General features: G+C 39.0%; 1 protein-coding gene across 3 annotated transcripts in view; it reads left to right on the forward strand.

The window, feature by feature from the left end:
• The window catches only part of LOC118161078 (reversion-inducing cysteine-rich protein with Kazal motifs), a 108,614-nt gene that overhangs the window by 42,747 nt on the left and 38,495 nt on the right, over positions 1-27,372 (forward strand). For 2 of the 3 annotated variants that reach the window (XM_035316088.1, XM_035316089.1), the window contains exons 1-5: positions 9,039-9,168; positions 12,244-12,302; positions 15,917-15,991; positions 18,925-18,961; positions 25,139-25,224. In XM_035316088.1, coding sequence (XP_035171979.1) covers positions 9,087-9,168; positions 12,244-12,302; positions 15,917-15,991; positions 18,925-18,961; positions 25,139-25,224 — 339 coding nt within the window. In that variant the 5' untranslated portion in view covers positions 9,039-9,086. Of the gene's footprint in view, positions 1-9,038; positions 9,169-12,243; positions 12,303-15,916; positions 15,992-18,924; positions 18,962-25,138; positions 25,225-27,372 lie in introns of those variants that run through there. The other variant, XM_035316090.1, reaches the window with a different exon arrangement.

The raw sequence follows: 27,372 nt of genomic DNA on the forward strand, positions 1-27,372 counted from the left end.
CTTGATTATTCTTGCACCTCGGGAAGTGACTCAGAACTGCCATTTTTACCACAAAATTCTAGTAAGTACGGGTCTTATATAATTGGTCATTTTGTGACTGCTGTCCTCTGTCCTGGCTGTGTCCCCTTCCAGGTTATTGTGCACCCCCAGCCTCCCCACTGGCAGGGCAGCACGAGAAGTAGAAAAGTCCTTGGCTCTGTGTAAGCACTGCTCTGCAACAACTAAAAACATTGGTGTGTTATCACCACTATTTGCACTGAAAATCCAAAACACGGCTTCATATGAGCCTCTACAAAGAAAATTAACTCTATTACAGCCAAAACCATGACAGCTTCCCATGAGGATTGAATGATTCCATGTTCTTTTAAATGTGAAACTAGGTTTGACTATTGAATTGTGTGCTGCTTATTAAGAATTTGATCTGCTCTGCAAGATTCCAGAAATCATCAAACCTCTCACACTCAACCAAAGTAAGATCAACCACGTTCTTGGCAAATATTTGCCTAGACTACTTCTGAAAGTCTCCATTGGTGGACACGCTACAACTTTCCTACGCAATACATTTCATTATTTCACCTCACTTATCTTTAAAAAGATTTGTTGATGTTCATGATTAATTTTCCTTGCTTCAGTTGTTGTGAAGGGGAAAATATACGTTGACAAAGCTTGTGACAAAGTGCATGTTGACTCTTGCCTGGTGTCTCGGTGGTACTCAAAAATAATATGTCGAATTACTTATTCTAGTTCTTTTTTAAAGAATCAAAACAAAGTTTTCCAATACATAATTTCTTGTCTCTTTCCTTTGTCATTCTTAAAAATGAATCATTGCATTTTTCCTACCCCAGCCTTTTGGTACATTCCCAGTCCTTCATAACCTGTCAAAATAATAGCAAGTCCCAACATTGCTTCAGGTCTTTCCTTAAAATCCTGTAATGAGCAAGTCACCTTGAACAAATCTGAAGGCAATCTAATGCTAATCTGACCTCTTCTCACTTTCTATCACTTATGGATAGCAGCTTTCGACAATCTCAATATTTAATTAGCATAGATGAAATAATGTGATGCTTCCTGTTAGAGCATTTCTGATTTGCTGTAGCACTTCAACCTTTCTGCAAAGTTGATTTGATATTAAAAAGGTAATATTAATTACAGGTGATAATGTTAACTTCAAATCTGTATGAATTAAACTTCCATTTTGAAGTACTTTTTATGTTAAATTTAGGCCTTGCAGTAACACATTCCCTGACAAACAACTCATCAGATGTTGGAAACAGTCCTAGAGTTGGCACAAAACAGTACCTGCTACTAGAACTTCTTGATGACTCAATTTTTGTTGTTGACTTTGTCTATAAGCATATTGGCATGTGGGTATTTGATCTTGTTTTATGGACGATAACAAAAGGAAAATTCAAAATGTTAAATCCTAAAAGAAACAAAAGAGACAGATTTTTTTTAATGGAGTTTTTCTAGTCCTGTAAGAAGAATTAGGGATCTTGTGTCAATTAATTAGCTTTTTTAGGGGCTAGTTAATATTAGAAATGTATTAGTAGCATAAAATCTGTTCTGTAGCAACAATAAACATGCACACACACAAATTAACTTAGCCAGCTAGAAAATCAATATGCCAGAATGCTCTTTTCAGTTGCCTGCATTGCATTTGGAAACATACCGTCTTTTTAGGAGAAAGATGGAGCCATTAGGTATTTTGTAGAAAAGGTACTTCTAGAATTGAAAGTTGTTGTTTAAAATGACATGTTTTGCCAATATGTAAGTGTAGTGGGTTTACGTGGCAAGGTTTTGGTAGCAGGGGGCCATAGGGGTGGCTTTTGTGAGAAGGATCTAGAAGCTGCCCCATGTTGGGTAAGGGCCCCACTGCTGACCAGAGCCAAGCCAATAAGTGATGTTGTTTGCGCCTCTGTGAGAGCATGTTTAAGACAGGGGAAAAAAAAAAAAAAAATGCTGCACAACACAGCAGCTGGGAGAGTGAGAGGAGTAAGGAACAGCCTTGCAGGCGCCAAAGTCAATGAAGAAGGAGGGGGAGAAGTGCTCCAGGTGCTGGAGCAGAAGTCCCCTGTGGCCTGTGGTGAGGACAACGGTGAAGAAGGATGTTCCCCTGCAGCCCATGGAGTACCACAGTGGAGCAGGGTTCCACGCTGCAGCCCGTGGAGGAGACCACGGTGGAACAGGTGGACCTGCACTGATGGAGATTGCGGCCTGTGGAAGACCCCTGCCAGAGCAGATTCCAGACCAGAGCTACAGCCCATGGAGAGGAGACCACACAGGAGCAGGTGACCTGGCAGGAGCTGCTGCCCGTGGGGGACCCAGGTTGGAGCAGTTTGCTCCCGAGGGATGGACCCCGGGGTATGGACCCATATCTGGAGCAGTTCTTGAAGAGCTGCTGCCTGTGGGAAGCCCACACCGGATCAGTTCAGCAAGGACTGCATCCCGTGGGAGGGACCCCACAGCGCAGGGGACAAGAGTGACTGAGAAGGAGTGGTGGAGAAGAAGTGCATAACCCCCATTCCCCCGTTCCCCTGCGCCACTCGGGGGGGTTGAGGTGGAAGAGGGTGGATGGGGGGGAAGGTGCTTTTAGTTTCTTTCCTTTGTTTTCTCGCTTCTCTAGCTCATTAGTAAAAGGCAATAAATCTTACTATCTCCCTATGCTGAGTCTGTTTTGCCCGTCACAATAATTACTGCGCGATCTCCTCATCCTTATCTCAACCCTTGAGTACCTTTCATCGTATTTTCTCCCTGCTCCCGAGTGAGAGAGCGGTTGTGGTGGAGCTCGGCCGCCCACCCACGTAAAACCACCACAGTAAGGTATTTAGAACCTGCAGCATGATTTACATGGATACATGAATGATGATAATGTGATCCTCCAGGAAAAATTCAGGGAATGTAAGAGAAAGGACAAGTAATGTAAAATTTCTGCAGTACTGTATCAGCTCTAAACATGATCTATTTTCAGCCGGTATTTTTTTCCATTTGTTGTGTTTTTTTTTTAATTTTGACCTGTTCCATCACCTTTCCTGGCACCGAGATCAGGCTCACAGGCCTGTATTTCCCCACATACTCCTTATGACCTTTCTCATAGATGGGCATCACATTAGCAAGTCTCCAGTCACCTGGGACCTCTCCAACTGACCATGACTACTGATTGATGATCAAAAGCGGCCCATCAATCACATCCACTAACTCCCTCAGAACCCTTGGGTGGATCCCATCTGGCACCATGGACTTGTGACAGGCCAGCTGGAGCAGCAGGTCTCTGTTTCCACCTGAACTGTGGGGGTTTCTTTTGCTCTCTGTCCCAGACTTCCATGTCATGAGACTGACTAAACTCCCTACTTCAGCACTCGTTTTCCATCTTCCCTCTGACCATTCTTGTCATCCACGGAATGCATTAACTCAGTTTCACAGCATGGGTGGAAAAGTACCCCATGGCTTCATGCCTCTTCAGTAGCCTACAACATGTTGGTTAATTCACTTTTACCCTGAAAACCTGAGAGCTGCAGGGCTGAGGAAGTACTTGAACCAAAGTATTTTCTGCATCACTGCTTTGTAATTGCTCTGCTACTGTAGAAAAAGATAAGATCTCCCCATTAAGAGTACAGCTGTGAAATGGGAATATTGATAATTTAATACATGTTGGTGTTGTCATATCTGAACTCATTCTCATGGCAGATGTGATCTGAGACTCCCTCTCCATTTCTCAGATGTATGTTCTCCTTTCCTAGTACAGAAATCAGAGTTCTCTAGTAATCTCATTCACTAAGCTTAATATGTAAACTATGCATATGCAATTTTATTACAAAAAGTTACAGAATTAGAATAAAGTTTTGTTTTGTATTGTTATTTTATAAAGGTATTTTGAGAAATATTGGAGATGAATGCATACTAGAAAATTTCTACCCTAGCTTACTTAAGTGTTCGTACAAATGGGAATAGGCATTGGTCTGTAATTCTTACAATTATGCCATCTTGACAGAGTTTGCTAGCTAATGTATGGAACAGAAAGAATAAAATAATTTTACTGTAGTTAAATATTTTAACCCTTTCAACTAAAACTGATTTAAAATAGCAGTACACAAACAGGATGAAAAAATATAATGTTATGCCTTCCCCTTTATTTTATTTTAATCTGCCACTCCGCATTTAATTTTTCTGCTTGCAACTGGAAGCAACTGGATAATTGTCAATTAGCAGCATAAGTGATTTCATACCACCCACACCCATTTTTGCAGTCTTACAGACTGTGTTAATACAGAAATGTATGTATAGCAGTGAATGGATTACATACGGTTCTTCAGAGATGACTAAATGAGAGTATTGCAGTTGCTAAAATATGGAGGAAATTGTATAATGCTCTATGGGTGCATTAAAATATCAGACTGTAGATTCAGGTTATGATGTGATTATACCACAGTTGCATCGTACAACAAAACATAAAAATAGCTCTTGGAAAGTATTCCAGCAACAATTTGGTCCTTAAACACCATATGGAGAAGTAGCTAATCCTGTATATGACTAGATGACTCAGTGGTATAATCCACAGCAGAATTTCCATATGTCATCCAAAATGTTCTTCAACATCCTTTTCTGTCTCCAACCCATGATTATAATATGCTGCCATACGCACTGCTGATCCTGAAGACTTAGTCCAAAAGAAAAATGAATATTCATTTTATTTATATTGAAGGACACAGCATTTAGCAAGTGGTAATACATCTGTCATTTGTCCTCCTGCATAGTAAGTCATGGCCATAAAGATGGATTTCTGTTAACATGAGCATGGGCCTCACTACTGTTCCAAACTTTATACTTAGAGACTTGAGTTTAGGTTCAGATTTAGACTATTAGAATGGTTGAAGGATTAGGTTGGACCAAACAGAATTCCATTTAAATTTTTTTTTTTTTTTTTTACATTTTGAAGGGGTCAATTTTCTACTCACTAAACTTTAGTCATCCAGTATAGTTTCCCTAATTTCCAGTCTCTCAAACTATTTTTTTTAATCAATGCCTTAATGTTATTTGAGAAATCAAATTAAAATTCCATTCCATCAGAGAAGCCATTCATATGTAGGTACATATAAATCATTACTAGCAACCCTGACCTACGTCAGTAGTCCTGAAGGTACCAAACTGATATAGTTACAGTAATACATTACTCCATTATACTCTTTACACTTTATGGAGTGTACAAAGTGGTACAGAGAATAAAAAGTATATGACCATGTAACATGAATGTAAATGCATCTTGGTGACATTTTTTAGGAATTATTTTTCATATCACCTTCTTTAACATGGTAATCACGTTTACTGATGCAGTTTTTCTATGTCAAAGAGAATGAATACCCTTGATGCCTTCATCAGTCCACAATCCATTTTTTTTAAATGATCCATTTCATAACTCTCTTATCAAGAAGTGTATTTTTCTTCCCTCAGAATTCTTATTTGTAGAAAAGCAGATATGTCTCTAACTCCATAACCAATTTCAAGGTTTTAAGGTTTAACCTGTCAGATGATTTTAGTTTCAGATTACTTTCTCTGTTGAGGAAAACTTCACAATATAAAGCAGACAGATTTTTGATGGTACCTTCTATGAACATCAAATCTGCCTTCTTTAATAAACATGAGATTTATTTCAAATTCCTTCTCAAAATTTTAGAGTAGTTTATTTCCTTATATTCACTGATTGAGATCATCTTATTTACTTCTTTATTACCATCAGAGTAAATTGTAATTAACTATATACTCCACGCACTTATTTTATAACTTTAAATTGTCTGTCCTTTCAGGAATATACTTCATGTATGCAACATTATTTGTCTATAGCAAGACTTTGTGAACTCCGACATGCACCACATGCTTAACTTGCTTAAGATTAATTGCAGACATTTTATTTAGCATTAATGTACATCTTTGTTGGGTTTGATTTCTAATACGCAACTTTATCAGTGTAACAGCACTTCAAGTGATATGTGTGATACCATTCACCAAATTTTGCTTTTGTATTTTGCAATTTTTGTGTTTTACATTTTAATATAATTACTATGAAAGGAAAAAATAATAATTTGAAAATAAATTGAACGTTCTTGTCCATTATTTGGAAAGCCAAATATTAAATGCTGACTGAGAATTAAAAGAGAAAAAAAAATTAAGTAGCTAAGGTTTGCCTGAACAAAAAGGTTTACCTGTTTTAGAACAAAATCTCTCTGAAAGAGTCTTTGTTACTGCAGTTTCTACCTAGCCTGAAAAAAAACACACAACATCTTAATATTAATATATATTAATATATATTAATATATATATTAATATATATTAATATATTAGATATATTAATATATATCTATATTAAAATATAGAACAGTATATTTCCAGTACAGAGAGTGCTCTGCTGAAATGTATTGATATATGATATGCCTTATTGACAATACGATCTTTCTTGGGATATAAGAAAAATGTGGCATCATTTTACTTTTTGACGTGATCCTGATCAGGTCAAATATTTTCCAATAAAATTGTATGTTTTGACCAGTAATTTAGATCATGACCACATCAGAATCTTCACTTAGTGCTGATGGAGGCTTCAACATAAAATTTGACATTCAAAGTTTTAAATTCTTCAGCAGTTTTTTTTAGGATAACAAAGCATGATTAAACACTACATAGAACAAAATATAATGATCTAAACAAGATACTACAGAAAAAAATAGCTGAATGAGCAAGGTTTGTCTTACCACTAGACTTAGAAAGTATGCAAGTATGCTGTCAATATAATTCTAACAAGCTGCTTTACACCAAGGCATCTATTTCAAGCCCCAAGATTCCACTTCTCACTGTTAGACATTGGGTAGGGATTATTTTGAAATGCGTTCTGTTTTAATAAGGTCCATATGCACAGTTTAACCGGAAAACAGTAGTCTGCAGACTAATATCCAAGCTCCAAGGAACAAAAGTCCTTGCTTTCTGGAACAATTGGGTTAAACAATAACCCATTTTAAGAAGAACTTGTGCTGCCATAACTGAAATCCAAATTTTCAAATCTTGTATTATTTCCAAGTTCAGTGTGCCTCTTTAAAGTGAAGTAATACTTGCAGTGGTCTCAGTTACTTCTTCTGGAGCTGCAGATGTGTCTTGGTGTGAAAATCCAGAGCCTTTAAATTACCAGACATAGCAGCATGTCTTTCTTCTGCCTGTTTGATTGTGGAATAGTTAATTATTACTGCTGATGACAATTTTGCACTGAAATAGCATTCAGAGGAAACAGAATGCACAGCAGTCTGTGTTCACCCACATCTGAAACTGAGCCCAATAAAACCATTTAGCATAACTGGGGAAAAATCGTCTAACTCATTCAGACCAACCTGTAATTCAGTGAAACGAAACCAGCGTGCAATGGCCGATTTTTTTTGGATGGTTTGTTTTATTTATTTATTTTTTTTTTCTGGTTTTGGATCTGCTGCCATCTAGTGGCCCCGTGGTGAATTATAAATGCTGAAATACGCAGCTAAAACTAGCAGAATATGCCTTAGGTTTGGCATATGGGCTTACGGGGAAAATCCTGCCTGTTTAACATACATGTAGGCCCACTTACACATAAACGTTAGACAAAGAGTATTATTTTTTATAGTCAGATTCAGTTTCTTGAATTAACATCTACAGCAACAACTGTAATTTAACTTCAAATTAAAATACAATTAAGTGTGGTTTCATTTCTTACGGCTTTGTTCCAACATGTAGTATGATTTAATTATTCTATACTGGTGTATAAGCAGATGGATAAGATACAAAACTTTTTCATTTCATTGTAGTGTTCTCCACTATTTTCTTGTTGTTTTTTTTTGTTGCCGTTTTTTTTGTTTTGTTTTGTATTGTTTTGTTTTTTTCTGGACCTTTTATGAATTTGATACTGGAACTAAAGAGCACTCAGTTACTACAGATTCTCCAGGCTAAAAAAATAAAAATAAAATAAAATAAAAAAATAAAAAATAAAAACATGGAGACATTAATAGGTTGGTGACTGTTCAGACTGTCTTCGGAGGACGGAGTTAATTTTTCCTGTATTACTATTGGCAGAGAATCTGATAATGGGATGGATAAGGTATTTAGCCAAACAGTCTGAACTGTCAGAAGTTGGCCCATTTGCTTCGAAACGGTCAGCTTTCTTTGAGGGAAAAATAGCTTCCAGCTATGAAATGAGCAGTAATTTAAATCTGCTTTCAACTCATTGCATAATTTCTCTTGAATTCTAAAAATAAAAATAATAAAAAAAATGGGGTGATGTGATCTCTGTAGAAAAAAAAAAAAAAATACAATTGCAAAGTCTTGCCTCCAACTTGTCTCCACTTAGGACTGAATCTCAACAGGTTACATTGCCTTCCTGCTGCCAGGAAAAGGAGCTTCTCACAACTGAGGTACACCGGACTTCAGGCTGCAGCACATACTGGTGAACGACACAGTCTGAATGAAAGGATAAAAAGAAGAGGGAAAAAAAAAAAAATGCAGTCCCAATGAGCGCTTCAGGTTCTTTTCCAAAAGTGAAGTCTATAGTATACGACAGTGTGATGAGAGGTGCGTGGCTGCTGGGTGGGGAGCGGGCAGGCTGGCTGATGGTGGGGCTGGCTGAGGGAACTCTCCTGTCTGTGACCGTGCACATATGGTATAGGTGTGTCATGCTATACGGCCGGCTTACAACCAGTAATTTTAAAATAACACGCAGAAATACATTAATAATCCGAATATCCGCACGGCGAGGGACGACAGGGGTACCAAGGAGTCGTTCGGTGACGCCACCTCAGCCGCCGGTCGCCTCAGGGCGAGGCCTGCCGCCGCCCGCCGCCCGCTGCCCTGCGGGGCGGGACGCACCTCCCGCGGCGGCGGCTGCGGCCCTCGCCCGCTGGAATGTCCGCGGCCGCCGGGCGGAGCGGGGCGGGGTCGGCCGGGGGAGCCGCAGCCAATGGAGGCCGGCAGCGGGTGCGGGGGGAAGGGGGAGCTGCCGGCGTCAGAGCCGAGCGGGAGCGCGCTCGGCGGGCGGGCGGGCGGGGGCTCGGCGCGTCGCTGCGGGGCGCGTTCGCGGCCGGGCCATGGAGGCGGCGGGCGCTGCCCCGTGGCCCTGGGCCTTGCTCTGCCTGGCGGCGGCACCGCTGCTCGCCCCTGGGGCGGCCGGTGAGTACCGAGGCGCGGAGGGCGGGGAGGGAGGCGGCTCCGCGGGACCCCGTTCGACAACATGGCGCAGGGGCGAGGCTGTCGGCGGGGCAGGCACGGAGGGGTCGCCCCCGGGCTTGGGCTGCCGGGAGCCCCGGGAGAGGGGGGCGGCATCGCCGGTGCCCGCTGTCGCCGGCGGGCATGGAGCCGCAGCAGGTGGGCGAGGGTCGAGGGCCGGCAGGAAGGGGCAGCGCCGCCTCCCCGGTGTCGGCCCTCTCTGTCCTCGCCGGGTGGAAGCGTGGTGTTGAGCAAAGTACTGGGTGTTTTTTAAAAAGGCATCGAGTATGGCGAAGGATAGCGGTAAAATCTAGTTCTTTGCACGAAAGTTGTGTCACCAAAATAAATAAATAAATAAAGACATTAATAAGGCAGCACAAGCATATATAGTCATATATAGATCAATTTTAATAAACACATCGCATTGGCAGTGCTGTCACATGAGTGGCAAATACGAAAACTGTAATAGCCGAGCACCTAAAACTGTAATTATCAAGGCATTTGTGGGTATATCGTATCGTTGCTCCACAGGTTTGATTTCTGCTCGTAGGAAAAAAGTCAACTTTTCCTTGATAGACTTGCTTATATGGCTGAGATAGCAGAGCTTATCAAAGAAGGAAGGGTATCCATGTTCACAGTGGTTGGACATGAATAAAATCTTGAATTTAAACCTTGGGATTTTTTTAGTAAAACCGAAGAAAGTTGGAATGAGACAGAAAACAGCTGACTGAGAGAGAAAGGCTGTAAGATACTTCAGCAGAGATTAACTAGAGGCAGAAGGGCAGAGCTCGGGAATTGCGTTTGATTATTGCTCCTAACTTCAATTTCTGACTTAGGCACATCACTTTTAGCCAGTTAAATTTGCTACTTATTTAAGATAACGTTGCATGAATAGATGATCCTAGACAGCCAGCATGGCTTCACCAAGGACAAATCATGCCTAGTCAATCTGGTGGCCTTCTACGATGGAGCGACTGCATCAGTTGACAAGGGAAGACTGACCAATGTCATCTATCTGGACTTATGTAAGGCCTTTGACACAGTACCACATGACATCCTGCTCTCCAAATTGGAGAGATACGGATTTGGTAGGTGGGCCATTCAATGGACAAGGAATTGGCTTGAAGGTTGCACTCCACCTATGTCCAGGTGGGGGCCTGTGATGAATGGCATCCCTCAGGGGTCTGTCCTGGGACCCGTACTGCTTAATATCTTTGTCACAACATAGTGAGATCCCCTTCAGATTTGCAGATGACACCAAGCTGAATGGTGCATTTGATACAGCAGAAGGAAGGGGTGGCATCCAAAGGGACCTGGACAGGCTAGAAAAGTGGGCCCTTGTGAACCTAATGATGTTCATCAGGTCTAAGCACAAGGTGCTGAACCTGGGCTGGGGCAATGCCAAACAGGAGTATAGACTGGATGAAGAGCTCATTGAGAGCAGCCCTGCAGAGAAGGACTTTGGGGTTCAGGTGGATCAAGAGCTCGACATGAGCCAGCAGTGCGTGCTTGCAGCCCAGAAGGCCAACTGCGTCCTGAGCAGAATCAACACAGGGGTGGCCAGCAGGGGAGGGAGGTGATTGTCCCCCTCTGCTCTGTCCTTGGGAGGCCCCACCTGGAGCGCGGCATCCAGGTCTGGGACCCCCAGCACAAGAAGGATGTGGATCTGTTCAAGCGGGTCCAGAGGAGGGCCACAAAGATGATCAGAGTCCTGGTGTACCTCCTCCAAGAAGAAAGGCTGAGATTGCTGGGGATGTTCAGCCTGAGGAAGACAAGACTCTGGGGTGACCTCATTGCAGCTTTTCTGTACTTAGAGGGGGTTTATAAAAGAGGTTGAGAGCAGTTTTTTGCTCAGTCAGATAATGATAGGACAAGGGGGAATGGCTTTAAACTAAGAGGGGAAATTTAGGTTAGAGGTTAGGAGGAAGTTCTTCACTCAGCGGGTAGTGAGGCACTGGCACAGGTTGCCCAGAGAAATTGTGGATGCCCCGTCCCCTGAAGTATTCAAGACCAGGTTGGACAAGGCAGCCTGGTCTGGTGGGAGGTGTCCCTGACCATGGCAGGGGTTTGGAACTGGGTGGTCTTTAAGGTCCCTTCCAACCCAAGCCGTTCTATGATTCTATGTATACATGATTAGGGTTTGTATAAAATGAATTAAATGGTCATAAGGTTTAGTACACTGATATTTCATTGTGATGCTTTTTGGTATAATTGATAAGATGTGAAGCTCAGCAGTGGAAGCGATTCAGAAGGACTAGCCTTAATGTATGTTAAATCATAATGGGAGGGTTACCAGCCACTACAAACTAACGGATAAAAGGTCAGAAAATACTAAATAACTTAATGTCCAGAATATTCATGAACTCAAATCATAGTGGCACATACAGTTGAATATATTCGTTGGCACCTAAGACAACGTGAATTCTCTTCATAGGTTAGAAACTGGATTCTTAGTTCTTTAATGCAGCATTTACTCCAGAGGTGAATTTATGTGATGAAAAATTTCTGAGACATATAGTGAAACAAAGCAACACAAACTTGATTGTGTAACCATTATTTCTGTGTTTAAGTACAGCTTTCATTAAAGTACATCTGGTTAGGTGTTGTAGATTTTTGTGACAATTCATTTGCTGGATGTTTTTTCATTATGAGCCTAAGATGTTTTCTCCATCACTTTGTTAATGTGCTTGCAATCCAGTTGTTGTTTGCAAGTTGTATGTTTCTAACATCATGACTTTGTAACAGGAATATGAAAGTGTAAACCAAAGCTTTTCACTTCAGTGAAACAGTAAGTGAAGTTTAAACGTGGTGGAACCTGCTAATGAATGTCAATTTGGGAATAAAATTTTCTCATGGTTGTCTGTTTTGTTTGCTTGGCTTGTTTTTGTTGGTTTGTTTTTGGAAGGAAAATTCCTCATATTCTCTGTGGATCAGATACGTTAACCCAATAGGCCATCAACTGGATAATTCTGTTCAGAAGCGATAGTTGAGTGCTTCAAATCTTTTAAACATCTTGTCCCCTTCCCTACTTTTCCATAGGCTTGTCATGTTGTTACCATGCAAAGGACAACCTAATGTGCCGTGATGTTTGTGAACAGGTAAGCATCTTTTAAAATTTATTTTATCTCAGAGCTAAAATCATGCCTTTAGATAATTATGTAGCAAGATTAGCATTTTAAGTAAATGATTATCTATGTGTGAATCATGAAATGTACCATTATTGTTATTTAAATGAGACCGTAAGTGTTTAATACTGTAGTCCTCTTCCTTTTTGTCATGTGTTCTTCAGCAGGTTCTGCTGAAGTTGAGGAGACAAAGATACAAATTTGAGGTCAGGATTTTGTCAAGAATGGATAAGCATGTTATGAAATGAGAGGGGTGTAGGTACTAAATTTCTGGATCATGTGTGTTCCCAAGTTTTGGAGAACTGAAAATGAAGAACAAAATGTTGGTAGTGTTCTTTCTTCTTCCTTGTTGTTTTTTTAGCTAGCCATCTGAGATGTTCATTATGATATATGGCTTTGTGAATCCACAAAAATCTATTCGTACTCTGTTCATATGGTAATAACCAAGAGCCATTTATGTTAAATCCAAGTTTGGGAAATATTTTTCCACAACTTATTATCCAAAGGTATAAATATATGTTCTACAACTTAGTGTGCATATGTGTATATATTTGTGTACATCAACATTTTATATAAATAAAGCATACATATGCACAGGTTTTATATTAAGATTGTGCCCTTGGATTTTACCTGCCTTCCTTTCTTGATTACATGTTTTGAGGCTATTCAAGGACTGAACCTGCTTATGGTTAAGATGCTATTTATTTGTGATGATATTAACAAAACTTTCAGGTTACATTGCTCTTCTTCCTTCCTGATATAGAGTAAAACCATCTAGGCCAAACAAGGGGGTTTTGAGTCTCTTTGCATAAAATGTACTCTCAAGTCCTGTAATTATTCTTGCAGCCCTTCCGGAATAAATTTCTTTCTTTGAATACAGGTAAACAAAACTGTAGATGGTATCCTAAGCAAAGCCTGTCACATGTTTAACACTCTTCTTACAGCTCTTTCCAGCTGGCAAATTTAGCAGCTGCATTGAGAAAGCATTTGGAATAATCTGTCCAATTCTTTTTTTTGTTCCACTGACTTGAAGTTCCCAGTTTATCACGTGAATTACTGTTAGCTCTTCATGAAAGGCCTTGAGCTTTTCACTGTCAAATTTCATCCCAATTTTGCTATAACAGTTCTAATTAGTATGTAGGGTTTTCTTTGTGGTTGTTTGTTTGTTTTGTTTTATTGTTTTCTAAGTTATTCTGATCTTGGCTTGTCCGGATGATATCTGTCTGCGCAGATGATCACCATGTTCAGAGTCTTTGTGGTGAGAGGCCTGTAACAAGTCTAAGGCAGGGTCATCCCCCATTCCATAAAGAGCTGTCTTAGATCAGGTTGGTAGAATACTTTGAATGAACCTTTGATGTAGGCTACCAAACTAGCCGGAGGGGCTGTCTACTATTTTTCTAATGTTTTACATGTTGTGTAGCTTTCAACTATTTTGTCTTTGTTGAATCAATCTTGGGATGTGTTATTTGGAACAGGTTGCCCAGAGAAGTTGTGGATGCCCCATCCCTGGCAGTGTTTAAGGCCAGGTTGGATGGGGCTTTGAGTAACCTGTTCTAGTGGAAGTGTCCCTGCCCATGGCTGGGCATTGGAACTAGATGATCTTTAAGGTCCCTTTCAACCCAAACCATTCTACAGATTTATACTTACTTGCTTGTCTTAAACATAAAATCTGTGGGATGAAGGTTTATGTACATGGGGTGGTGACTCTAAAGGTACAGAACAGATGACCCTGGTGACTGGAGAAAGGCAAACAACGTGCCCATCTTCTCCACTGCCCTCACTCCAGAAAGAAAAAAAAATATGGAAGGAAAAAAAGGAAAAATAAAAAGCCAAAGGACTGTTTGCAATCCAGGAAACTAGTAATCTTCTCTTAAATCTCTGGGAAGATCATGGACAGAGTCCTCCTGAAACACATTTTTCGGCATGTGAAGGGTAAGTCATGCCTGTCAAACTTGCTTGCAATTGATAATAAATTAGCTGGATTTCTGGATGAGAGGAAAGAAGTGGATGTCATTTACAGTGACTTTCAGGCTTTCAACACTTTCTCCCTCAGTATATTGCCATTCATTTTAGGATATGATGGCTTTGATGATGAAAAGGTAGTTGAGTAAAAAATTGTTTAGATGATTGGGCTCAGATGATAGAAGTTAAAATGGGTCATATTTTACCTGCAGACCAGTAAGAAGGCCAATAAGACCAAAGGGGGTCTATGCTAGGACTTGTCCTGTTTAACATCTTTATTAATGACCTGGAGGAAGCAACAGATTCACTCTTGTTGAGTTTTCAGGTAATAACAAACTGCGAAGAAGAACTGATAATCTCAAAGGCAGTACTGCCTACTATCCAGAGTGACCTGGACTGATGGAAGGAATTGACCAACAGGAACTCTATGAAACTCAGCAAGGAAAAATGCTTGCATTTCCTATCAGCCCATCTCAGTAGCAGCTCCACCCTCCAGTTGACAGTTCCCAGTTTAGGACTATCTGTGTACTTGCTGAGGATTCTTTCTGACACTGGTAAAGCAATTAAACAGTATTGATGTGAATCCTGTTTTATTACCACTGGAAAGTGGTTTAAAGAGTTCACTTGGTGTTGAACAGCAGAGAGACAATCTTTGAGATCTATCATGCAGACACTTTGCTGCCCACCTTATAGTTCACCTGTCTCATCCATGTTTCACTAATTTGGCTCTAGCAATACTATGGGAGACCACGTAAAAGCCTTATTAATGTCAGGGTAAACAACATACATTGTTCTCCACTTTTTTTTTTTTTTCTTACTGAATCAATCTTTTCAGTCTTTTTATTATAGGAAGCTCTCAGGCTAAATTTGCACTAGGTGTGCCTGTGCTGACTATTCTCAGTCACCTTCTTGTTCTTCAGATGATCTTACATAGTCGTCTTGAGAGGTGGGGATAGGCTGAGCAGTCTGTAATTCCCTGAATTGTTCTTGCTCTTCTAATGGATGCATCGTTTGCCTTTTTTCAATAATTGTGAGCCTTGTCCAACCGTCACGATTGTTCAGAAATGCTAGCAGGCTGCTTTGCAGTTATAGTGGCCAGCTTTTCAGCATCTTCAGTTGCATCCCGTCCAGTTCCTTGAACTTCTAGATGATCCATTTGCTTAAGTGATGCTTAACTTGATCTTGCTCAATTATTCATTCCTCCTGTTAATTTTGCTTTTTGTATTCCATGACAATTTTTTTTCCTGGAAGGAGTTTAATTGCCTGAGGTCACATGGTATTTAGCAGGTTAGTTAAGTAAATAGAGTTGGTGTAATATTTTGATACGTGGAACAGAAATTCTGTTTTTCACACTGCCTATTCAATTGGAACTTCTGGAGAGAAGAGTTTTAGGACAAAATTCTCAATCAATTCCAAAAAATGAAAGTCCTTCCTTTGTAAAAAGTGCAACATATTTGGAAGATTATAAATTTATATATAAAAAACAACTTTTTCATTGTTTACTTGTTAACTGTTAGCAGTAGTTGTCAACAAGTAGAGAGTAGTGAAACTAAAAAGGAAGAAGTCAGTTGACAAATAATGTGTCCAATATGTGGTTACATCTTTCTATGTGTTGTTTCTAACAGATATTATCTTCTAAGAGTGATTCCCGTTTGAAGCATTTACTGCAGCGAGCACCTGAGTATTGTCCAGAATCAATGGTAAGGCTAGCTTGTTTTTAATTTAAAACAACAAACAAAACATTAACAAAGTTTTGATTACAAAAGCTAAATTTCAAATTTAACTTGTAGAGTTATTTTCATTACTTTCTGTGTTTTGAGCTGGCATAACCTGTATGTGTGTCTTCAAATGTTTTCTTCATTGTTTTAGGGGCTAGAAAGTTTCTTAAACTGCAGTTAGATCCTCAAAGTAGGATTTCTTTATAAAGCTCTTATATATTACGCTACTTGGTGGTCATGCAATCTGTGAAATCCAGTGAAAATCTGATTTATAGTGTGAAAATTTGTGCTGAGTGACTGTCACTTGGAAATTGATAGCAGTGACTTAAATTGGATCATGTGTTCCAGCTTGTGTATGAGACAAGGCTGGCAGGTAGACTAACGCATGGAATACCATTATAACTGCTCTGAAGGGTTTATGGGCATTTCTGACAAGCTGAAGTAATGTTTTGTTGAATAAGGAAGATTATAGTTTCCTAGGAGTGATATATATCCTAATATATTCCAAAAATAGGAATGAAAAAGAAAGTAACTTGTTCCCTATATTGGTGATGATCTAATTGAGGATTAGACAAACACTAGTATTTATATTCTTAATTCTGGAATTGTTAATTCTTAATTCGTCCCTCTTGGTAACTTAAAATATTTCAACATGTTTGTTTTTGTTTGGAAGTAACAAAAATTACAAGAAAGAATCCGGACCTTTCTAAAAAAGATTAGATGGATAGATTATTGACTGTGAGAAAAATCCATCTAGTTTAGAAGCATATACCCAGCCCAAATGGTCAATGTGTAGTAGTAAATCTTTCCGTAGCATTTTGCAGGCTACTTTGCAAGAATGTTTGCTTATAGATCCTTTCCTCCTGTGTGTCAAAAGTATTTTTTTTAAAGGTTTGCTTTCTGTGGATCATCAGCTGTAAGGTCTTGGTAAGTTATAGGCAACTGATGGTATGAGTAAAACTAGTGGCAGGAAAGCATTTTAAAGTAGTCTATAGAATTTGTTTTGGTACTGTTTTTCTTCATTGTTTATCCCCTGATAGGAAGAGTAGGATTTATCTGTTTAATAGATTTTTAGATACTGGAGAGTATCTGAAAGGGGGAAAATGTTTGATACATTTTTTTTCAACAATTACCATCTTTATAAATTGCAAGTTTGCTGTTTAGTGTATATCTTAATATTGCTGCACTGATAATATTTTTTAACATTTTTAAAAACATCTAGATAAAGAATAGTTAAATAGTGCATTAAGTTAACAGTTTGCTCCTTTCAGATGCCAGCCCACTTTTTTGGAAGGGTGTTGTAGTGACAATCCACAGAGGAGTGGATAGGCTATGAATTTAATCAGTTGGTCTGTTTTATAGAGCACTGACATTGTTCTTGCAGTTAATATGGTAGAAAGGGTTTTGCCTGGTATTAAGTAGTGCACTGTTTGCTAAAACAAGAGAAGACTATCTTCTCATCAAATAAACGAAATCAATTGAACCAAATGAGTGTAACTAGTAGAAACAGCAGATCTTTACTTTTTTCTTTTGAGCTGATTTTGACTCTACTCTTATAGGAAACTCCCACAGATACAGAGGACAGTTTTAGATGATTAGATACAGATCAATTTTAACTTTGGAAAGTCAGTAATTCTTGTGGTGACAGAGTCATTGCATGACAACCTAGCTTGCTGTTCGTATGGTTGAATTGAACTTTTCTCTTGAAGAACATTTAACATTATTTCATTTAAAGCCCCTTAAGACCTGTCACTTGTCTTCTTAGAATGAATAATTTTCCTCTAGTTTCATCTAATTAAGGTTCTCCAAGTGCTTGCTCAAAAAAGTTGAATCCAGATAGACTATATTGAAATACATGTAATCCTTGAAGAGTTGTATGCACTCATGTCTTTTTTAACTACGATATTAAAAATCATGCTGTAAGACTCCAGTTGTAGGACAGTGACCATCTAACATAGCTTTTAGTTCTTTCAGCCTTCCAGCACAGGACACCCACTGTAACATGTAGTTGTTTCTGACATGGGAACTAAAATTCTTATCTTAGATTGAATCGTTCTTCTGCTGCCTAAACCTCCATCTTCCAGGATATTTGTAATTTTTATTGGGTAGATAACAGAACTACCTGTGACAGACTAGCGTCTGACCTGAGAGTTCTTTATACTAACCCCACTGTAAAAAAAAATAAAAATAAAAATATAAAAATAATCCCCCATAGTCATTATTTTGGCTGAGTAGTCTTGGCAATACCAGTAATGAGGGAGATGGGGCAAGAGCCCTTTTGTAAGCTCTTCAACATCTGTTTTTTTCCTGGCCTCTTCCCACTCCACCTATATAAGTATATATATATATTTTTTTACATAATTCTTATGCTTGATACCATCAGCCACTTAGCCACTGGTCATTTAGCAGGACCAGAAATGCTTCAGAGTGAGGGGAAACCCAGCAGATCCAACTTCCCCTGAAGCTGCCTATCTCTGGGGAACCTTAAAACCTCTTTTTTTTTATTTATTTTGCATATGGCTTGATTTTGTTGTTTAAAACAAATGGTGGAAAGGAGTGATAGGGTAACAAGGGGTAACTTCGAAAGGTAACTTCTCAACAGGTCTTGGTCCAAGATAAATCTTCCTCTTTGTCTAAACAGTTGCTACTTGATACTGTAAATACTGGAACACTGGTGGAAAAAGTTGACTACCTAGCGTAGGTGAGGTGGTGAGGTAAGCACAGTATGGTCTACACCTACAAAAATGCTGCTATTGATTGGATGTTCTGGACATGGCAATCTTCTTGTCAAAGCAAATGGTATGTAGGTTGGAAGAACTCTTAAAACTGAAAATACTTTTTTTTTTTTTTTTTTTGTCTGTTAGAAACTCTTATTTTGTAGACTTACTTTTGCTTATTTGCATTTCACTTTTCAGGGAGAAGTGTGGGGTTGTATAAATTCTTCATTGCCAGGTAAGAAATACTAGTTTACCATTGGATTGTGTTGTTTTTTCACCAAGTGTGTGTTTCAGTGTCTACCACCTGCACCCCTAGATGTTTTGATAATTTAACTTTCAGTATGTTTCCATTATAAACTGTATTTTGATTCTAGTTTCTTTTAATCTACACTGGGTTACCTCTGTATCTTTTTCTTTTAACACTTCTTCTCTTTTCCTAGTTAGAAAACATTGAATATGTTTTGTATGATTAAATATGTGTGTTTCTGTGATGCATCCATGAAATATTAGATTTACTTTAAAGGCTTTCTATTATTTTTAGTTTCAATATACCTTAACCTGATTTGTAAAATCATGGATTCTTGCAACGTTGTTCCAGCTGCAGAATCATGTAGAAAAAAACTGAATAATGGGGAGAAAAAGTGAGAACCAGACAAACATAATTTAAGAAATGTGGAGGCTAAGAACAAGAACCGGACTGCTTGGTGCAGGCAGATTTATAAGGTTAAAGCATAAGTTTTAAGACAGGACTGTTATGTTAAAAGGAGAGGCCAAAACCAGATGAACTTGGTCTTAACTAGTATTCTTGTATCATGTGTCATTTCTAGAAAACTGAGTGAAATTAGCATGATATGGGTTGAAGTGGTAGTGAGTAAAGAGGAGAATGTGGCAACTTTACATCTACTCAGATTTCTGTCACTGTTTCAGAGGCAAACTTGATTCTACTGCGTGCAGAGACATTTGCTTTCTTAGGTGTAAGTAAAACTAGTAAAATCTGTAATATCTTCTGGAGTTGCAGTTATTTTATCTCACCTAAAATTGGATAAATTTTGAGCTGCTGCTGTTGTGGCCTCACCTTGAGTACTTGGAGTTTTGGGCACCACGATATAAGAAGGATATAAAACTATTACAGAGTGTCCAAAGAAGGGCAAGAAAGATGGTAAAGGATCTAGAGGGAAAGATGTAGGAGGAGTGGCTGAAACCAGTTGGTTTGTTCAGCTTAGAGAAGGATGAGGAAAGACCTCATTATGGCCTACATCTTCCTCCTGAGGGGAGGGGCAGGCACTGGTCTCTTCTTTCTGGTGACCAGCAATAGGACCCAAGAGAACAGCATGAAGCTGTGACAGGGGAGGCTCAGACTGGATATCAGGAAAAGGTTTTTCACTGTGAGGGTGGTCAGGCGCTGGCACAGGCTCCCCAGAGAAGTGGTCACAGCACCGAGTCTAACGGAGTTCAAGTGGTTTGGATAATGATCTCAGACATGTGGTCTGATTTATTGGGTGGTCCTGCGTGGAGCCAGGAGTTGAGTTCAGTGATCTTCATGGGTCCCTTCCAATTCAGAATATTGTATGATTCTATGCTTCTATGAAACCCATTCTTCACTGAAGCTTAATAGCCACATACAAATGAGTGGCAATGGATTTACTGTAACCGAGCAATGCACATTTTGGTTTGAAATTTAGGTGTGTGTAAGCAAGCAAAAAAAGCATTGGGAGTCTTTGTTAATGAACCACTCCCAAATTTTCTTCCTGGGCTTTCTGAATTGGTGTGAGTCTTCTCAGTGTCTTTGTGGTAGGATTTTATTATCTTCTGATTTATGAGAGAAAGCTCCTTCAATGGTGATGTAAATCTTTTTTTTTTTTTTTTTTTAACATCTTCATAGGCAAACCGTTGAGGCATGTACTAGATAAGAAGACAGTGGAGGTAGATTGAAAACAGTCTGAACTGCTGGGCTCAAAGGTTTGTGATCAGTGGCACAAAGTCCAGTTGGAGTCAGTGCTGGTTCTAGTCCTGTTATTAACGTTTTCACTAATGGTGGGACGGAATGCACCCTCCACATGTTTGCAGATGATACAAAACTGAGAGGAGTGGTTGATAGGCCAGATATTTGTGCTGCCATTCAGAGAGATGTTGACAAACCAAAGAAAGGTGGCAAACAGGAACATCATGGGAAAAAGAAAACGTGAAGTCCTGCAGCTGGGGAAGACTCCCATGCTCCACAGCACACTGGGAGCTGACGAGCTAGAAAGCAGCTTTGTAGACAAGTGCATGGGGATCATGGTAGACAGCAGGTAGAACATGCACCAGTGATCAGCTGTTGTAGCAAAGAAGGCCAAGAGTACCTGGGCTGCATTAGGAAGAATGTTGCCAGCAGATCAAAGAAGGTGATTTCTTGTCTCTTTTTCAGTATTGATGAGACCACACTGGGAGTTCTGTGTCTAGTTCTGGGCATCTTCATACAAAAAAGACAGGAATAGACTGGAACAAGTCCAGCAAAAAGCTCCTTCAAGGTGTCTGTGTAAGATGATTAAAGGACTGGAAAATTAATGGGATTGGAACATGATACGAGGACAGGCTGAGAGCTGGGATTGTTTATCCTTCTTGAAAATAGTAAGTTGAGGGCAGATCTTACCAATGTGTACAATTCCCTGGTCGTAGGCTGTAAAGATGGAAATGTACTCATCTCACTGTTATCAGGGATCTCAGTGACAGGACAAGAGTCAGTGAGCACAGATTGAACACTGGTAACTTCCAAATAAACATAAGAAAAAACTTTGCTGTAAGGAAGATTGAACAGTGGAAGAGGATGTCCAGAGAGGTTGTAGAGTCTCCACCTGTGGAGGTATTCAAAACTTTATTGGACATGGTCATGGGCAGTCTGCTCTTACTGAGCTTACTATTAGCAGGGTAGTTGGACTAAGCAATCGTCAGAGATCCCTTCCAACCTCAATAATTCTGTGGTTTTCTCTCTGATTTTTCTCCTGTTTGACTACTTTCAATACAGAAAATAGTTCATGATAGAGTTTACAGCATAGCCAGGAACTGAGTTCTGACTGGATCATCATCTCTGATTATTTCATAATACAGCATCCACAATATGTTTTTACACACAGATGCATGCACAGGCACAGTGATGATACAGCTATCTCAATGTTGCTGTTACCACACACAGTTGTGAAAAATTGACCAGATAAACAGATGACTTCAATAGTTACTTTCTTTCTGTATGAAGTGCTTAGCTGTTAGCTAACAATGTAGATGAAAACCTGTTTTACGTGTGGGTTTAAATGGCATCCTGTTATACCATGGTATATAGATAGTTTGGGATTCTGCCTTATAATTTGCTGCTTGAGATACCCTTAGTGTATTCTCATAGATAGTCTTTCCTCCTCTTCCCTTTCTTCCCTGCTTGATATTACTGATTTCTGTTAACATTTTGAAATTGTTTTATTTACAAGAAACTTCATCATGATAGTTACCTTAAAATGTTAATATTCTCAAAGCTACCACTTGAGCTACCATTCCTTTTCACATTTTTTTTTCCTGCATCCTTAAAATGATTGTGATAGTGGTTTATAAACTTTCTTCTATGGCTCATCCTAAGAAAACAGTACTGTTAAGTCATATTTTATTGTCCTCGCCAATACTGTGCTATAAGCCTCAAAATACTTAAGATTAGATGTTAAGGAAGTAGTCTGTGAAACAAAAAGAAGGTGGATACTAATCAGTGATTTAATGGAGAATTTCTTTTTAAAAACTTCGAGTCTGTTGATGTTTGTTTATTAAAGCTAGTAGGCCTACACTATGTGATTTATTTTGGGGAGCTTGTCTAGGAACTGAAAGGTTCTTTGCCACCATGCACACATTATATTATTGAAGCTACTTACAAAGGGTGATTGAGAGGCTCCAGTTGAGAAGGTGAGGGGAGTCCAGCAACCTATAATTCTAGATGGTAGCTGTGTTCTGATTTTCAGTTTTATCACTTTCTGTAAGCAGACTGTAGAAGACTTCATCAGAGAAATCAACATTCTGACCTGGGCTTTCTTGTACACTTTGTGACACAAGCAAATAAGCATACTTGTTCCTCAGTTTCTTCTTTTTCCAGCTCTTTTGTTCTTCTTTTCTGTTTCTTGGGGACCACTGTGATCCTGTTTCTCATATTTTCAGAGTGTAGCTTGATTATCTCATCACAAAACATGTATCAGAGATTGCATTCCAATGTGTCACTTTTGTGCAGCTTTCTTCCACTGTTTCTGACTTCAATACTCTTGTGGAGACTGCAATAAAGCTATACGGATGGATTTATCATGTTTCACCTGGATATAGCTGGTTATTGGAACAGGTTTCTGGAAATCTTGTTCTCATATTGATTGCACATGATATTTAATGTGTCTTAATTTTCATTTACCTTAAAATAAACTTTACAAAATAAACTTAAAATGTCAATACTACTAATAAATATGCTACTGACTATTACAGTTTTCACCAGGAGGAGTTTGTGTAGCTCCACTTACAAAAGTTGTGCAGAAACAAGTGCAATTTTTAGGCCTAAAATAGAACATAGTGAGTACCTGTTTTGGCAATGACCTGTAGATGTATAGTTAAATATATTTGTGTGACTTGGAATTAGTTTAAAACAGTTCATCAACTCAGAATTTTTTAGCTTTGTTTACAAGCTGTTGATGTATCTACAACAGTTTTTAAACACTTTCAGAAAGATGCTCGATCTCTGAAAAACAAATTCCTTACCCTGCTTGTGGAAGTGGAAGGTGAGCTGAATTTGCGGTTGTTGATGGCCTTCGCTGCTGCTTTCAACTAGGTTGAATTGGAAAGGTGAGCCAAGACTCTGAGCAGAGGTAAAGAGGATTTGGACAGTCTTCAAAAAGATCATTGTGTCACTGGTCCACAGTCCTTCCAGAAGTTCTGGCCTATTTAGATGATACAGCACTACTTCAGGCTGACTGCAGTCAAGCTGCACTTCAAGCAGGCTTCATCCAAAAGTTGTTCTTCACCTTTGCCTCTCTGTACCTTCCACCTACTATGTCAAGCATTAATGTGTTAATTTGCATTTTTTAAAAGTACTTAATATTTCCATTTGCTAGAAAATATGATCTTTTAACTGAAGATTTTGCTGCTTCTTTATAAATTTAATATTAATGTATTTTCTTAATTTATCAGAATGTCATGAGACTGATACTGGTAAGGCAGAAGACAAATGCATTTCCATGCCAGCTGTTTTTGCAGAGCCAGCCAAGTGTTTTTTTGTTCAAAGCAATTTTGATCACAATACATACCTACTGGTAATTGTTTTCCATTGCTTGCAATGATTTTTGATGACTCTGAGTCTTTTTCCCAATATTTTCTTAGCATTTAAATTTAAGCTCAATGGTTTATTACACCCAGCTCTTTCTCTTCTTTTCAAAGCTGGGCATCTCATTTGACTTTTCTAAGAAGGCATTTCTACTGGGCTTAAGAACTCTTTTTTTTTTAATTAAGCAACTGATTCTTTTACCTCCTACTTCTTATTTCTACACAAAGGATACAATGTATGTGTGTCATGTTTATTAATAAAATGAGTGGTTCGTTTGAGCTAAATCATTTTTTTTTCTTGTTAAAAAAAGAAGTGTGACATTGCCACAGGTCCCAGGTTGCTGCATAGGTTAAACCTTCAGTGTAATTATTTCTGTCATAAATGTTATGTGAGGAAATAGGTACAGGAATACATTCTTTTTATTATTATTATTTATGATGTCTTTAACACATTTGTGAATATAGATCAGAGGGATGAAACAACTTACTGCAGAAGATCACTTTCCTGTGTAACTTTAAGATAAGAAATGGGGAAAATGGGAGTAGCAAAATAAAATAGAAAAAGAGAGAAAGGAAGATGAGAAACATTTATTTAAGATAATTCTGGATATGAAAGCATGTTATTGGGGTAGAGAAAGTACAGAGGAAGCTGGAAGAAAAATCAAGAAAGATATTCTGTGTTAAGGAACTTGATAGGAAACTATAGTGCTATTGAAGCCAGTAAAGGGATGGGTCTGAGACAGTGTTGTTTCTAACATTTTTTTTCCTGTTGGTTTCTGTTGGCTTACACTTCATATTACATAAGTAAAATTATCAAACTGTAATATTTTCAGTGAGCATATAAAATGGTTTGGATAAAGCACCTTTAAATTCGGTACTTAATTGTCAAGTTCTGCATTTATTAAGGCATGGACCTATTTTTCTTGCTTGAAGTTGGTTTGTAATGACTTAAATTCTAATAAAATGTAATATGTAACTTGGCTTTTTAAACAAGAACGTGAGTATCATATTTGAAAAGTAACATACTCATGGGTAGGGACGGGAAAATAATGGCACAGGATCTTTTACTACTGTAATATGTCCTGTAATTTTATTTTTAAAGGAGTTCTGAAGAAGTCTGATGGTTGGGTTGGTTTAGGTTGCTGTGAGCTAGCTATTGCTGTGGAATGTCGGCAAGCATGTAAACAGGTAAGGCTTTCTAATTGTTTTTTTCCATGGTTAATGTCAAATAACTCTGTTGAATTCACTGTGATCTTCAGGCATTTTTAACATCAAAATTATATTACCACATAAACTCTTTTTTTTAAATTGCAAAATACAAGAAAATTCCCAGGAAGTTCTACTGATGATAAATGTCAGCCACAAAGTTTCAAGAACAAAAAGAGAATTTACATGGTTAGAGTCAGTTTTCAATAAAAAAGTAAAAGCTGAAGTCTACTGTAGCTCCACAAAGGAGGCTTTGGCCATCCTGAAAATACTGAAAAACTTTTACAGGATGGGCAAACTAGGGTACAAAGAAAAGCCCAAACAAAGCAATAAAAGTAGGGTGAAAAGCTTAATGTAATTAAATGTGATTCCTGTTCTGTAAGAGAACTGAAGTCATAGAGTCTGCCTGGCTTTTACTTCAGATATGTAAGAAGCACGTGAGATTCTTGAGTGTCTTTCTACTCCAGTGGGATTTCGTCAAGGTTAGCAGATCTGACTGGCTCTCTATTAGTGTAAAATACTAAACATTAGAACCTTGTAAACATTACCAACTGTGATGCTGCCATGTGGTGGTAAAATTAGCGTTTAAGATTTGGGACGTATGGCTAGGAAGTTTATCCTAACTAAAATAACGTTCCTTTTGACTAAAAGCACAGTCTGTGATTGTTTCGAACCCCCGCTTCTGAGCTTAGATAATACTGTATGTGCTGTTCCTAGACTCCACCAAGAGCCATCTCTCCATAGTGCCAAACGTGGCAGTTAACAAGCTACTGAAGGAGTCAGTCTGTCTCTTGCAAGCATGGGTACTTGACTTTGTTGACATTCAAATGGTTGTCTGGAGTCCAACCATCCAAGGTTACTTGACCTTATAAACATAAGGTTCAGGCTGGGTATCAGGAAAAGGTTCTTCACTAAGAGGGAGGTCAGGCACAGGGACAGGCTCCCCGGGGCAGTGGTCTCAGCACCGAGCCTGCTGGAGTTCGAGACGCGTTTGGATAATGCTCTCAGACACCTGATCTGGCAGATTTTTATTTTTACTTTTTGGTGGACCCAGGGGTTGGTCTTGACAATCCTTGTGAGACCCTTCCAGCTCAGATATTCTATGAAAACATAAATGATTGTTTGGGTAGACACCTGGCTTTGTTAACATTAGAGTGTTTTTTCCTCACCTCTTAGTCAGTGCTCTGCAATCGCTTGGCAGAGAGCAAGGGAGCAGAGGGGAAGATGCTGCCTGAACACTCTCTGTTAGGATACTTAATTAATCTTCTGTCTGACCTGTCCTGTGTTAGTATGTTACTGTAAAAGTCAGACAAAGAAACTCTCTAAGACTCAATTTGGAGTTTTAGAAAGCAGGCATTCTTTAATTGCGGCACGGGACGCAAAGGGGATCACTTTAACTAGTGTGTGCACTGAATTACTCAAACAACAGGAGTTACATACAATCAAAACATACATATTTATTATTTATCGGATATCTAATAAATATGTATAATCAGTATATTCATAGTATTTCCAGGAACTCATTAAAGTATGTAAATGTCCCTGATGTGTGTGCGTTTGTTTCCTCTGGTCTTTCAGGGATTTCTGGTGGTTGTCAGTAGCCTTCCTCGCTGTGTTTGCTGGTTGAACTCAGTTCTTGCACATGCTAAGGCCATCTTTCTTATGGTTCTTTTTTATGGTTCTTTCTTATAGGTTCTTTCTTATCTTATTATATCAACTTAGACATGCATACTAAGAAAGTCATTTACATGTCCCAGGACGTGGCCATACCATGAGTTCCTCACCTGTTCTTTTCAGAAACATCCTCCAAGCCTGGGTTGTCTTGCCCCTCTTCCCTGTCATGGGATACAATTCTGTATGGTCTTACAGATAAGGCTAACTAATCAGTGAGAAAGGTAGCACCAGAGATACAAAGTTTCTAAACTTCTATCTATTTAACTAAACATAATAAAGGTTTGGCCGATCTGTTCATAAAACATTTCAGATTTGGTTCTATTATTCTACCAGGTAGTGAACCCTATGTCCTTCTGACTCGGTGCCAATTATTTACTTGAGTCACAGAATCATAGAATATCCCAAGTTGGAAGGGACCCATAAGGATCAGCAAGTCCAACTCCTGGGACCACACAG

The sequence above is a fragment of the Oxyura jamaicensis genome, chromosome 2 (genome assembly GCF_011077185.1).
Source record: "Oxyura jamaicensis isolate SHBP4307 breed ruddy duck chromosome 2, BPBGC_Ojam_1.0, whole genome shotgun sequence".
In the NCBI taxonomy this organism is placed as follows: domain Eukaryota; kingdom Metazoa; phylum Chordata; class Aves; order Anseriformes; family Anatidae; genus Oxyura; species Oxyura jamaicensis.